Source organism: Staurois parvus, unplaced genomic scaffold (assembly GCF_062004578.1).
Source record: "Staurois parvus isolate SC_StPar_1 unplaced genomic scaffold, SC_StPar_1.0 ptg000242l, whole genome shotgun sequence".
Taxonomy (NCBI): Eukaryota; Metazoa; Chordata; class Amphibia; order Anura; family Ranidae; genus Staurois; species Staurois parvus.
In genome coordinates this window covers 2,612,305-2,625,946 of record NW_028318038.1, presented here as the reverse complement: position 1 = coordinate 2,625,946, position 13,642 = coordinate 2,612,305, and the positions used below count along the sequence as shown (strand labels likewise).

The 13,642-nt window shown below is 38.9% G+C and overlaps 1 protein-coding gene across 1 annotated transcript in view; it reads right to left on the bottom strand.

Moving 5' to 3' along the window:
• MRPS31 (mitochondrial ribosomal protein S31) overlaps window positions 1-13,642 on the bottom strand; it is a 143,306-nt gene that overhangs the window by 102,203 nt on the left and 27,461 nt on the right. Inside the window, exon 4 of the mRNA XM_089680352.1 lies at window positions 1,398-1,481. Coding sequence (XP_089536478.1) covers window positions 1,398-1,481 — 84 coding nt within the window. The remainder of the gene's footprint in view (window positions 1-1,397; window positions 1,482-13,642) is intronic.

Sequence of the window (13,642 nt, the reverse complement as noted above, 5' to 3'; positions counted from 1 at the left end):
TTTAAACTTCACTAAAAAGCGGGAGATCACCTATAAAAGGAAAAGGGTGCTTGAAGTCAAAGTACCTTCCGTAAAGTATGAAAGCTTTACATTCAGATTAATTCAGGGACACAACCTCCCTGTTAAAAGACTCATTTTTGGCCTTTCATCAATGTGTGCCTGGCTACACCACTTGATATATCCCTGTAGTTCTTTGTATTTAAAAAGTAACTAAAACTTGGAGATCAGCTTTACCTGAGATCAATAATGCCTAGACGCTGAGACCAAGTTTAGCAGGATCAGCATGCATCCGCTAAAGCACAAGTAAACCTGTAGTAGTAGTTTGTGGACGCTATACCTTTCCTAAAAACTAAATAATATACATGTTTTGGGCTATTTTTACACAAGAAATGCAGCTATATACATTTTGGCCTAAATTTATGAAGATTTTTTACTTACAAAATTTTGTAACAGAAAGAAATCCTGATCCTGACAGCGCTGAAAATAAGCCTGAGCAGGAAGGGGGGAAGGTGTCCAGTACTCAGGAAGTTAAAAATGTGGCTACATTTATTCTCCATAGTCCCACCATATGTAGGAAAGTAACCACCTTCTCTTGCTTGCTCCTGAGATGGACTAGGAGCTATGGACTGTGGGATATGTAGGGCACATGACAGCAACTAACAAGCACTGCAAATGAAAATGAGCTGGAAAAGAAGAGTTCAGGAGCTCTTGGAGGATGTTTCAAGGAGACAGCAGATAAAGGATATTGTTTAGTATCACTATAAAAAGACATACAAGAATTTTATTTGGTACCTTTTTTTTTCTTAAACTTAGGCTGACAAATATTCAGGTTTTTAAATATTGTTTTTAAAATTGTAGATATTTAACAAGATGCACAACGCTACTTTTTTTTGTGAAGTAACATGCAGTTTGCTTATGACCACTATGTCATACCTGACAGTGATCACCGGAGACTGCGCCAACTAGTTCTTAACTGTATCAGTGACAGCCGCGGTTAAGAGCTAGCAGCTGTGCAAAGTGTTGGCTGGCAGCTCTCAAATGGAAGACATTTATTAACGTTTCTTTAGCACAGGGCATCCTGCTGAGGAATATAAATATACGGATTGTAGGCGGTAAGGAGTTGAAAACAAAATGAACGCAGCTTATACTTAACAGCTTATCTAATAACACATCCCAAAATGGCAAAGGTGGCAATGGCACAAGGTTCATGATAATTTCCCCACACCTGTATTTGATTGGTTTGATGTCCTTGTTCCTCCTTTTAAATGATCGTTTACTCAGTCACTGCGAGCATCAAATATCTATATCCTCACAACAGTAAGCAAAGGTTATCAAGCACCAATGGAGGGAAACGTTTGGTTCATTTATTTACACCCACACAATGAAGCCTGACATACCTTCTTGTCCTCTTTTCTGTCTTGTGGAGTTTGACTTGATCACGTTTTTTTTGTGGGTTGATTTGCATTCCAGTGATAATGTTACTGATGAAGACACAGAAAATTTTTGTTAAATAAGTGACACGCTTCCAGCATTACACATACATAAATAGCACGTCCTTTACATACAGAACACAGGCAATAATTCAGAGGTACTAGCGCCCGCTGAGTTTCTATACATAATAATTCAGAGGTGTTCAGTTTTGTGAAAAATGAAAGTATAACGAAGGGCTAGGGATTAGAATGCTTGTCAGTTTTGATTGCTGTCTGAGCCTGTTAGGAAGATTCATACTCTCTATTTGTCCTGTTTACCATTATCAAAATAGAAGGGAAATATTCCAATGGGGACATAGGTTACCCTCCCTTATGCTATCCAAAATGAAAAAAAAAAAAAAAAAAGTTTTTCTTATAGTTCTACTTGAAGCTTTTTCGTTAGGCTCCTTTCACACTGATGATCTGATTGGGTTTGTCTGTCAGTTTTTCAGGCAGGCCCGATCGGACCATCCATAGCTCTCTATGGAGCAGCGGGTGTCAGCGGACTTGTGCCCGCTGACACCCACCGGCATCTAATCTGACCCGCTAAAATCAGACGTTTCCCATCCACCTGGAGGATCGCCTGACAGATGGAAACAGACAGGAGGTTCATTTCCAACCACCCCTAGAAAACAGCAGACTGTGTGCATAGCGGAGCGGACACGGACCCGTCATCTGCTTGCTCAGAGGAGATCAGCAGAGAAATCCCCCGCTGAAGAGGCGTATTCGCTTGATGGAGTCCGCCCTGTCTGAAAGGGGCCTAATGCTGCAAATTTTATGATCAGCTAAAATACATAACAGTAACTGAAGACCAGACAGTAGGCTAAATATACAATCAAAAAAATACATGGAAAAGATTTCTATTTCTCTGCAGCAAATCTTGTGATCCAAGCACCCCTGCCAGAAAGCTTAGCCAGGTCTTTGACCTCCACTGTGGCATCAAAGTTTGAACAAAGACATATCCCCAGCCTGCTGACTGGACATGACGGAGCAGCAGCACACTGATGAAGTCATCTTTCTGGTCACATTGCTCTTTACATCTATCAGTATGTTCTCTGTCTGTACAAGTGTAGTGCTTCAGGGCCTGAATGGCTACATGTGCTAGCCCTCATTCTCCTAGAAAGTTATGCTCTCCGAGGGTTTGCAAGAGGTGGATAAAAAGAAGAACTATACCTACACAGCTGTAGTTTAAAATACATGTACTGATTTTGCATAACTACATTTTATTTCTTTGTTTTCTTGCAGTTTAGAGTACCTAAACCTTTTAAAAAAGAGGAGCTCAATTATACACAAAAAAAAAATATTTTTATGGTTGTCTCAATTTTTTGGCTTTCATACCCTCCTGACATCCACTGTCTCAGCAGTAGTAGTTCTAAAACGGCCCTTCCTTTGTCTGAATAGTGGTGTATTGGACCCAAAACAATAACTGTATATTTTTGCTATCAGCAAGAAGTTAAACCTCTCAGGAGCACATCTCTCATAGGCCATAATGCATAACAAGAAAAGCTTGTTACCCACTTCCCACTAAATGCTGGAACGTACAGATTTAGTTGCAATTGACCACCAATCAAGTTTAGACTCTCAGATCCTATGAAACTTTTAGTAGGATTGGGCACTACTGGAAACACAGGCAGGACACATCTAGGGCTCTATCACACCAGTCTGCATACTAAAGTGGTGCACACTGGTATCTGTTGTGTAGGAGCAGTGCTTTGCCTTGTAATGACACATCGCAGGAATTTACTTTTTTCTTTTTTTTCTAAACTTTATTGAAATGTCTAAAAATGACACTATTTCAAGTATATGCACCACAGCACATTTGGGAAGCAATGTGATGAAGTAAGTTGAGTTACATGGTTAGTCAGCTTGAAAAAGAATACAAGTGCATCTAGTTCAACCAAAAGAATAAAAAACAAAATAGAAAACCTCCATATCCACTATCCTATAACCACAATTGATCCAGAGGAAGGCAAAAAAACCCCATTAAAGCATGATCCAATTCGCTCCAGTGAGGGAAATATTCCTTCCTGATCCCCCAGGAGGCTATTGGATATTCCCTGAATCAACTACCCCTGGAGTTATTACTTATAAATATTAGTGTCCAGTTATATTTTGTGTATCTAGGAAAGACTCCAGATCTTTTTTTTTCAATCTACTGAGCTGGCCAGAACCAGTTCTGGAGAAAGACTATTCCACATCTCTTACTGTGAAGAAGTCTTTCTATATGTGCAGGTAAATATCTTTTTCTTCTAGACAGAGTATTTCCCAGTCCTCTGTAATGACCTAAAAGTAAATAGCTCTACACCAACTTCACTATATGGACAATGTACAGTGGATATAAAAAGTCTACACACCCCTGTTAAAATGTCAAGTTTCTGTAAAAAAAAAAGCATTTCAGAACTTTTTCCACCTTTCAATGTGACCTATAAACTGTACAACAATTGAAAAACAAACTGAAAATAAAATAATGTGGTTGCATAAGTGTGTACATCCTCTTTTAACTGGGGATGTAGCTGTGTTAAATAGGAGTCAGTACACACCTGCCATCATTTAAAGGGTCTCAAATTAACCCCAAATAAAGTTCAGCTGTTCTAGTAGGTCTTTCCTTACATTTTCTTAGTCACATCCTACAGCAAAAGCCATGATCCACAACATCAGAGTGATCTCTTTGTTAAAAGGTATCAGTCAGGAAAAGGGTACAAAAGAAATTCCAAGGCATTAGATATACCATGGAACACAGTGAAGACCGTCATCATCAAGTGGAGAAAATATGCTGCAACAGTGACATTACCAAAAACTGGACGTCCCTCCAAAATTGATGAAAAGACGAGAAGAAAACTGGTCTGGGAGGCTGCCAAGAGGCCTAAAGCAACATTAAAGGGGCAGCAGGAATATCTGGCAAGTACTGGCTGTGTGGTACATGTGACAATAATCTCCTGTATTCTTCATATGTCAGGACTATGGGGTGGAGTGGCAAGATGGAAGCCTTTTTATGAAGAAAAACTTCCAAGCCAGGCTAAATTTTGCAAAAAACACATCTGAAGTCTCCCAAAAGCATGTGGGAAAATGTATTATGGTTTGATGAAACCAAAGTTTAACATTTTGGTCACAATTCCAAAAGATATGTTGGGCGCAAAAACAACACTGCACATCAGCAAAAGAACACCATACTCACAGTGAAGCATGGTGGTGGCAGCATCGTGCTCGGGTCTTAGGCAAGGTAGAGGGAATTATGAACAGTTCCAAATACCAGTCAATATTGGCACAAAACCTTCAGGATTCTGCTAGAAAGCGGAACATGAAGAGGAACTTCATCTTTCAGCATGACAACGACCCAAATCATACATCCAAAACAACAAAGGAATGGCTTCACCAGAACACAATTCAAGTGGGGTGGTCTGAAGAGGGCAGTGCACAGGAGATGCCCTTGCAATCTGGCAGATTTGGAGTGTTTTTTCAAGGAAGAGTGGGCAACTACTGGCAAGTCAAGATGTGCCATTCTGATAGACTCAGACTCATACCCACAAAGGCTGAGTGCTGGAATAAAATCAAAAGGTGCTTCAACAAAGTATTAGTTTAAGGGTGTGCACACTAATGCAACCATATTATTTTAGTTTTTTTATTTTTACTTACTTCCATCTAAAAGATTTCAGTTTGTTGTTCAACTGAGTTGTACAGTTTATAGGTTACATTAAAAGATGGATAAACTTCTGAAATTATTTATCTTTGTCTCATTTTTTTTACATCACAAAAACCTGACATTTTTACAGGGGTGTGTAACTTTTTATATCCACTATATGCATTTATACAATTTGATCATATCCCCCCTTAATTGCCTATTCTTGAGAGAGAATAAATTCAGATTGGCTAATTTTTGCTGCATGGCTGCATTTTTATACAATGCACTGAAATCAAACTTAAAACAGCATTAAGGAGTGAACCTAGTGAAAGAATGACGAAAAATGTATAGTTCCATATGTAACATGTTTTATTCATTCTGTTCTCTATAATCTCCATTTCAAGATGATTTTTGGAGACCTGTACTTACAGTTTACAAAGTAACAGCAAAATGAGCCCCACGTGCCACAAAAAGAGTATGGGCTATCTAGGCCCTTCAAAAGATACAGAGCAACGGTGACACCAGGTGGTAAAAATAAAAAAACACATATTTGGAAATACAATTTGTAAGACGGGTATACTTCCCCACTTCCATCATAAATAAAAAAAAAATATATATATATATATATATATATATAAATAAAATGTACTTAGAGCACGTAAATACTTAAAATTTTTCAAACTAAGGATGAATTCACATTGTATTACTCAAGTTTTCACAAATCCTTCAAGCAACAGAAAATCAAATCAACTGGACTTGCAGACCTTAAAAGGAGAAGTTCGCCTTTGGGAACATGTTACATCCGTTTTTAGGGTGAAGTGTGTAATATGTTCCAGTTCCTGTAGCCTTCCCTCCCCCGATTCCCCCATAACAGCAGGCAAGGGATATTCTACCAGCTGTCACAATTTGAAAAAAAAAAAAAAAAAGTGTGACTGGGTGGGACTCCATCCACAGGGCCATGGCATTCATTGTAGTTCTCAATCAATTGCAAGGGGGCTGGCGAGCACTTTTGTAGTTCATTGGGCTTCCAGGACTGAAGTAACTGCCTGGCCATATCAGAGGTAAGGGCAGACAGCTACACTGATAGTCTGCAGAAGCTTGACATTGCATCTGCAATTTGCTGATCGTGGGTGCAATGCTTTACAGGCTCCTAAGAAAAAAAAAATAGTAAATGCACATTTATTATTTATTTTTAAAAAATTTTTAAAAGGTGAACTTATCCTTAAGTCTCCATTCATACGGGTGCAACTTGTTATGCGACTAAAGTTGCAGAACAAGTTATATGAGGTTCCATTCACACTTCGTCGTACAACTTTAGAGTGCAACTTTGATACAACTTTGGATGGGGGAAGCTTGGTAATGACTTTGGCTTTCATTAATGGTAATGGACAACTGTTGCACGTATAACATTCAGGTGCAACTTACATACGACTTTTGAGGGTTTACGTTACAGTCTATGACACTCAAGTTGCATGAAAGTCGTACCAAAGTACCGCATGAACTACTGTGAAGAAGTCGCTGCAACTTTAAGTCATACATATTTGAATGCTTGTCATTGAAAAAAACATGAGGTACGACTTTTCATGCAACTTTAGTGTCCAAAGTTGTATGGCAAGTTGCAGAAGTGTGAATGGAGCCTTAAAGTTGCACCTGAATGTTATACGTGCAACAGTTGTCCATTATCATTAATGAAAGACAAAGTCGTATCCATTTGCACCCATTCAAAGTTGTGTCAAAGCTGCACTCCAAAGTCGTATGTCGTATGTCACAAGTGTGAATGGAAGAAGAATCTCAGGCATGGTATATTTTTACCTATTTACAATAGTCCAAGCTGGATCAATATAACTATGTATATACCATACCTGGCTGATTCTCCTGAAAGCTGGAAATCAGAGTAGACATCACTACTCCAGTTATCTCTACTTGTTTCCAGATCTTGTGCTGAGCAACTGGCCTGATGCACTGTGAACACAGGACATCAGCCACTCCTGTGTGGCCATCATTCAGAGAATGCTTTGCATTTTCTGAAGAAATGCAAAGCATTCTCTGATTGGACGAGATAGAGAGGCACAGTGGTGACATCACACTCTAACACTACATTCAATTAGAGAATGCTTTGCATTAATAAAATTATTACTACAGTGATCCCTCGTTTTTCGCTGTTAATGGGGACCAGAACCTCCCGCAAAAGCTGAAAAACCGCGAAGTAGTATTTGCCCCTAGGAATTTTTGTGTATGCGGGTACTGTACAAGAATGTTTTAAATATGTAAACATCATGGACAAGACTGGCGAGATACAACAAGGGAAGATGCTAAGTGAGGCTGCAATGATGCGCAGACAATCAACTCACAGGGATAAATCCACTCGTACTCTTATTGGTCGATGTCACACCGGAAACCAATCACGCGCCTTTATGAAAGCCCGTGGTATGTACAGTACTCTGAGTCAACTCATCTCTTTGGTTGACATGCAGGGATCCTTCTCTTTTGCGCATCAACATGAAACAACACTCCTTTCCACAATGTGGCTGCTGACCCGCGAAGTACTGAAGCCGCAAAACATGAAGCACGAAGTGGCGAGGGAACACTGTATTACTATACTGTTAAGCATATCACATAAATCATAGCAATATAATTAACCATAAAATTGCATAAAAATGCAATTATATATGAAATTAATGAGGAAAATGGAATAAAATACATCAGCTGAATTAAAAAACAAAAACAAATGTAAATGTAAAATGAATTATACAATAAAATGCACAATTATGAAGTACACAAAGATATAGATATATCTCAGGGTGGATAAAAATCAATGATAAAAAAAAAAAAAAAAATCGGATTTTTTTTAAATAAAATGCTTCTTGAGGAAAATATATTACCACCCAAAAGTTATTCCATCATGAAATAAAGATTAGTTTTTTAATTATGTAGAATAAGGCTGTATATGTAAAATTTTTTTGGTAAATAAATTCCATGAATCCATTCACAATGTCATGCTCTTCCAGAGGTTTTTGTAAGATTATTGGGCAGTTTCTCTGCCTACAAGATATTATCACAGATGCTTGGTTTACTTTTGCAGTTCTCAAAACTGAATTTGACTCAGCGGAGATCACATGCCTCTTCTTCACAGCAAAAATGTTATAACATGAACAGAGTTAAGAAAAAGACCTTCATCCTAACTTCTACAAACCTATGAATACAGAATCCACCCCTTCAGTGCTAAGTTTCAAGAAGTTCAGTGAATAGAATAGAAACAATATTTTTCTGATTGTTTGGAGTGGAATAGATCTGCACAAGAAGAAAGTGAAACTAAGTGTGAGGAGGAAGGGGCTGACAGTCTAAGTTTCTTAAAATATATATATTTTGTTTAGCCCAATTAGTTAAACATGGATGTTTGTTTAAGCAAATAACATATGCTGTAATGTTATTGTTTCAGTTGAATAAATCTATTTAAATTGTTATTATTAAGGTAATGATTATTTTTCTCCTTCCTAAGTACAACAGAAAAGTTGTCCAAATATGAATGATTAACCTATTAAAATGGGGATAAAAAAACTAATATGAAAAGTTGTTATTCTAAAAATCTTCATCTACTTGCTAAATTATACCAGCAAGAATTAGTCTTTATGTAGAAAACTATGATTTAAATCAAGCCTTACTGACTAGTGATTTAAATCAGTTTGATTTAAATCAAATCCACCCTGATTATATATATATATATATATATATATATATATACACACAATTAGCGTTTATTTTTCATGTATCTTTGTGTACTTCATAATTGTGCATTTTATTGTATAATTCATTTTACATTTGAGAGATTATACATATATTATTATTATACAGAATTTATATAGCGCCAAAGGGTTTGCTCCGCGCTGTACAACAGCAAGGGGGACAGAACATGAGACAAGACAGAAACAATACAATACACGAGGGGTTCGAGGGCCCTGCTCTTTCGAGCTTACAATCTAGGAGGGAGGGGAAGTGGTACAGGAGGAAGTGGCTGTGGGGGATGGAGTGGTGGCAGAAGTGGAGGAGATCGGTTGTTAGGTGAGGGTGGGGTAGGCTTCCCTGAAGAGATGGGTTTTCAGGGTTCGCCTGAAGGTGAGGAGGGTAGGTGACAGTCCAATGGATTGGGGAAGTCCTGGAGAAGTCCTGCAGTCAGGCGTGGGAGGAGGAGACCAGGGAGCTAGAGAGTAGGAGGTCCTGTGAGGAGCGAAGGGCACAGCTAGGGTGGTATTTGGGTATCAGGTCAGTTAGGTAGTTTGGGGCAGCATTGTGAATGGCTTTGTAGGTCAGAGTTAGTAATTTGAATTTGATGCGCTGGGCAACAGGGAGCCAGTGAAGGGATTTGCAGAGGGGGGAGGCAGATGTGGAGCGGTTGGTGAGGTGGAGGAGTCTAGCCGCTGAGTTCAGGATAGACTGGAGTGGGGATAGCATTTGTTTGGGTAGGCCAGTGAGAAGGGAGTTGCAGTAGCCCAAACATGAGATGATGAGGGAGTGTACAAGTTATTTAATAGTGTCTGGGGTGAGGAATGTACGTATCTTGGAGATGTTGCAGAGGTGGAGCCTGCATGACCTTGATAATGATTGGACATGAGGTTGGAAGGAAAGGTTTGAGTCCAGGGTGACACCCCAGGCGTGTGGGGTGGGACTGATGGTGGCCTTGCTGGTAGTGATGGAGAGGATGGGGGGGGCGCGGGCTGGGGGGAAAACCAGGAGCTCAGTTTTGGACAGGTTTAACTCGAGGAAATGGAGCGACATCCAGTCTGATATATGTCGATATTATATATACATATATATATATATATATATATATATATATATATATATATATATATATATATTATACACACACACATACACACTAATCAATTATCCTTATATACTCAAATCTGCTTGAAATTTGCCTGAATAATCAATAAATTACTAATAAAGCAGTTGATGTCCAATTCAATGTTAAGGCCCCCTGGTGTTAAAAGATTGAAGCAGGTAAGGTATAGGATAGATAAAACTATGCGAGATGTTTTATCGATACCTAGAAAGATGTATTTAATACATAAAATCAAAGAAAAGATGACAGGCAACAATGGAACTTCATCTCAGATTTTTTTCATTGCCAGTATAGAGAAGTTGAATTTATCATACAGCAACATTGGCGTGTACTGTTGATGGATAAAACATTGGGACCAGTTTTGCCTAATTTACCTAGATTTGTGTATAGAAGGGCACGGAATTTTGGGGAGATAGTTGTTAAAAAGATTCTAGACACCCATGGAAAATCTCATTATTTCCTCAGAGGAAAGGCTTTGTAGCATGTAAAAAATGTAGAGCTTGCCGCACAGCAACCAATAATGTAACTAAACGTGAATCTTTCTTTTCGGGAAGGGTGGGACGTGAATTCACTATCCCTGAGTTAATCACGTGACACTACACATGTGGTGTATACGTTACAGTGCCCATGTGGGCTAATCTATATTGGCTGAACCAAACATCCCTTGAAAGTAAGAACAGCCGAATATATTAAAAATAGGATACAGCTATCATAGTGTCTCAGAACATTTCTCACGGCATCATGGGAAAGATCCTCCTAAATTGACTTTTTGGAGAGTAGATTGGGTCTCACCCTCCTGGAGAAGATCCAACAGAGTGAGGGACTTCTCCAAGAGGGAGACTAAAAGGAATTACCTGCTTCAATCTTTACCACCAGGGGGCCTTAACATTGAATTGGACATCAACTGCTTTATTAGTAATTTAGAGATTATTTAGGCAATTTTCAAGCAGATTTGAGTATATAAGGATAATTATGATTAGTACACACACCACACATACATTATACAAACACACACCTCGGTTTATGAATTTAATTTGTTCTACGGGACTTTTCGTATAGCGAAAAACTTGTAAACTGAAACGCCATTTCCCATAGGAATGCATTGAAAACCAATTAATCCATTCCAGAGGTCAGAAAAACGTAAACACTACTAAAATACCGCATGAGTTATATAAATCAAGTCATGCGGTATTTTAATAGTGACAACCATGTGTTAATGTTTCAGCTGTCAGCAGGGTTTCAGCAAGCAGGAGGTGGTTAAAAAGCAATTGAAGTTAATTCAATACAGAATATGTAGAATATGAAAGAAAATAAAAAAGGTTATAAAGCTCGCTTACTGAATTGTTAGTGAAAGGAAAAAGAAAAGAGAAAGAAACATAAAAAAAAAGTAAATAAATAAAACAGATAAATAAAGAGGGGGAGGGGGAAAGAAGGTTGTGGAAAGAGGTAGGAAGAGGGTACTGGAGCATAGCCAGGTACAAGAACCGCTTCATCTGAGCATAAGCTAAAGTAAGTTATAAAGACCATGCTGTGTCATCAGGATTCCCCCTTAAATAAATGGATAAAAATGGACAAAATGGATAATTACCTCTAGGTTATTTTATTCCTGTTTTGGGATTATTCAAAGAACCAATCAACACTCAACTGTCAAAAAATGTTTTACTGGTATTGTTGACAAGGACATGTTACCATTTCTGTTCACCCACTTAGTATGTGAACACTGAATAAAACATGCTTCCTATGAGGTCTCCCCTTTCTACACTCACTGGCTACTTTATTAGGTACACCTTCCTAGTACCAAGAAAATATCCCCCACATCATTACATCACCAGCCTGAACCAATGAAACAAGGCAGGATGGATCCATGCTTTCATGTTTACACCAAATTCTGACCATACCATCTAAATGTCGCCCATTCTCCTTTGAAATCAACAAGGCATTTTCATCCACACAACTGCCACTCACTGGACATTTTCTCTTTTTCGGACGATTCTCTGTAAACCCTAAAGATGGTTGTGCGTGAAAATCCCAGTAGATCAGCAGTTTTTTAAATACTCAGACCAGCCCATCTGGAACCAAACAACCATGCCACATTCAAAGTCACTTAAATCCCCTTTCTTCCCCATTCTGAAGCTCGGTTTGAACTTCAGCAACTCGTCTTCACCAAGTCTAGATGCCTAAATGTGTTGAGTTGCTGCCATGAGATTGGCTGATTAGCAAATTATGTTACCAAGCAATCGAACAGGTGTACCTAATAAAGTGACTAAAGATAGTTTTTTTGGAGGTTACAAAATAAATTACTGTATCACCCAATATATGGCTTCCATTCAGTAGCCCAAAGAGGCATACAAAAAAGAAGGGTTTGTGAAAAGGAATTCACAGAAAAGCGGCTACATTATGAACAGAATGTGATACTCAGAAAAATTTCCAAAAATTATGCTTTATTACATATAAATATTTGACATATGGGCAATCGCCCTGGTTTACCTTCACCTCAGTATGAGACAATACACACAGACCTAAAACCATATAAAATGACACCAAGACCGGTCTGGATAGATGTGCTGCAAAGACAATGACCACTAAAGTCTAAAGTCTTTGTAGCACTGGCACATAGGTTAACACTTCCCAAAGGAGGTGTACACAAAAATTATACCATAGGTATATAGTGTCACATGTAATAAATATAAAGACATGTGTCATGACCATATAGGTTCTATCCCATAGAGGGGAATTCCCAAAAATTATACCAAAGGTATGCAATATCACATGTATACAATGCAGCAAGCACAGTGTGCGTCAAAAGAGAGGCATAACCATAAGCCTATGTTAGGCAGCAAAAGGATATCACAAATGAAATGCAGTACAGTCCCATGCCGGCACATGTGGTTGGGGCCCATTCATCTGTAATATAAGTGACTGATTCTTAGGACTTTTAGATATAAATAACGCCCCAGTTGTTGCCTGGATGGAGAAACAGATGCAAGTAGCAGAACACTGCTTCAAGTGATTTCTTCACCACAGCATGTGGACTACACACCACTTTTTGTTGAAAACAAGATAAGGCCCAGCGGCTCCTCCGCCCGTTGAAATATATGTGGCATGCCTTGTTTCCTATATAAAGCACCATAACGTCATACGTCAGATACGTCACTTCCGGTCATGCGCACTAGGTGGAACGCACGCTGACCTACAAGGAGGTAGCCATCTTCACATGCCATGAGGCATACTTAGGCGCCATGGAGAGGTCGGAACCCGCGGTATGTCGGCTGGTGTTAGCGGTGGTTCCTTGGTTCCATACAGCAGTACCTTTTGAAGGGCAGTACTTATGAAGGATATCCTTTTCTTTCCTACTACCCATTGCACAGGTGGTGAGTGGACTGTTACAGGACACTAGATTTGAGGTCCCTTGTGACCTATATGGCATAAACGTCTATTATTGAGTGAAAGCTCTTACAGTGACTTCCCTCATATTGTTTGTCTTACTACAGGATGGGGACATTATGGTGCTTTATGTAGGAAACAAGGCATGCCACATATATTTCAACGGGCGGAGGAGCCGCTGGGCCTTATCTTGTTTTCAACAAAAAGTGGTGTGTAGTCCACATGCTGTGGTGAAGAAATCACTTGAAGCAGTGTTCTGCTACTTGCATCTGTTTCTCCATCCAGGCAACAACTGGGGCGTTATTTATATCTAAAAGTCCTAAGAAT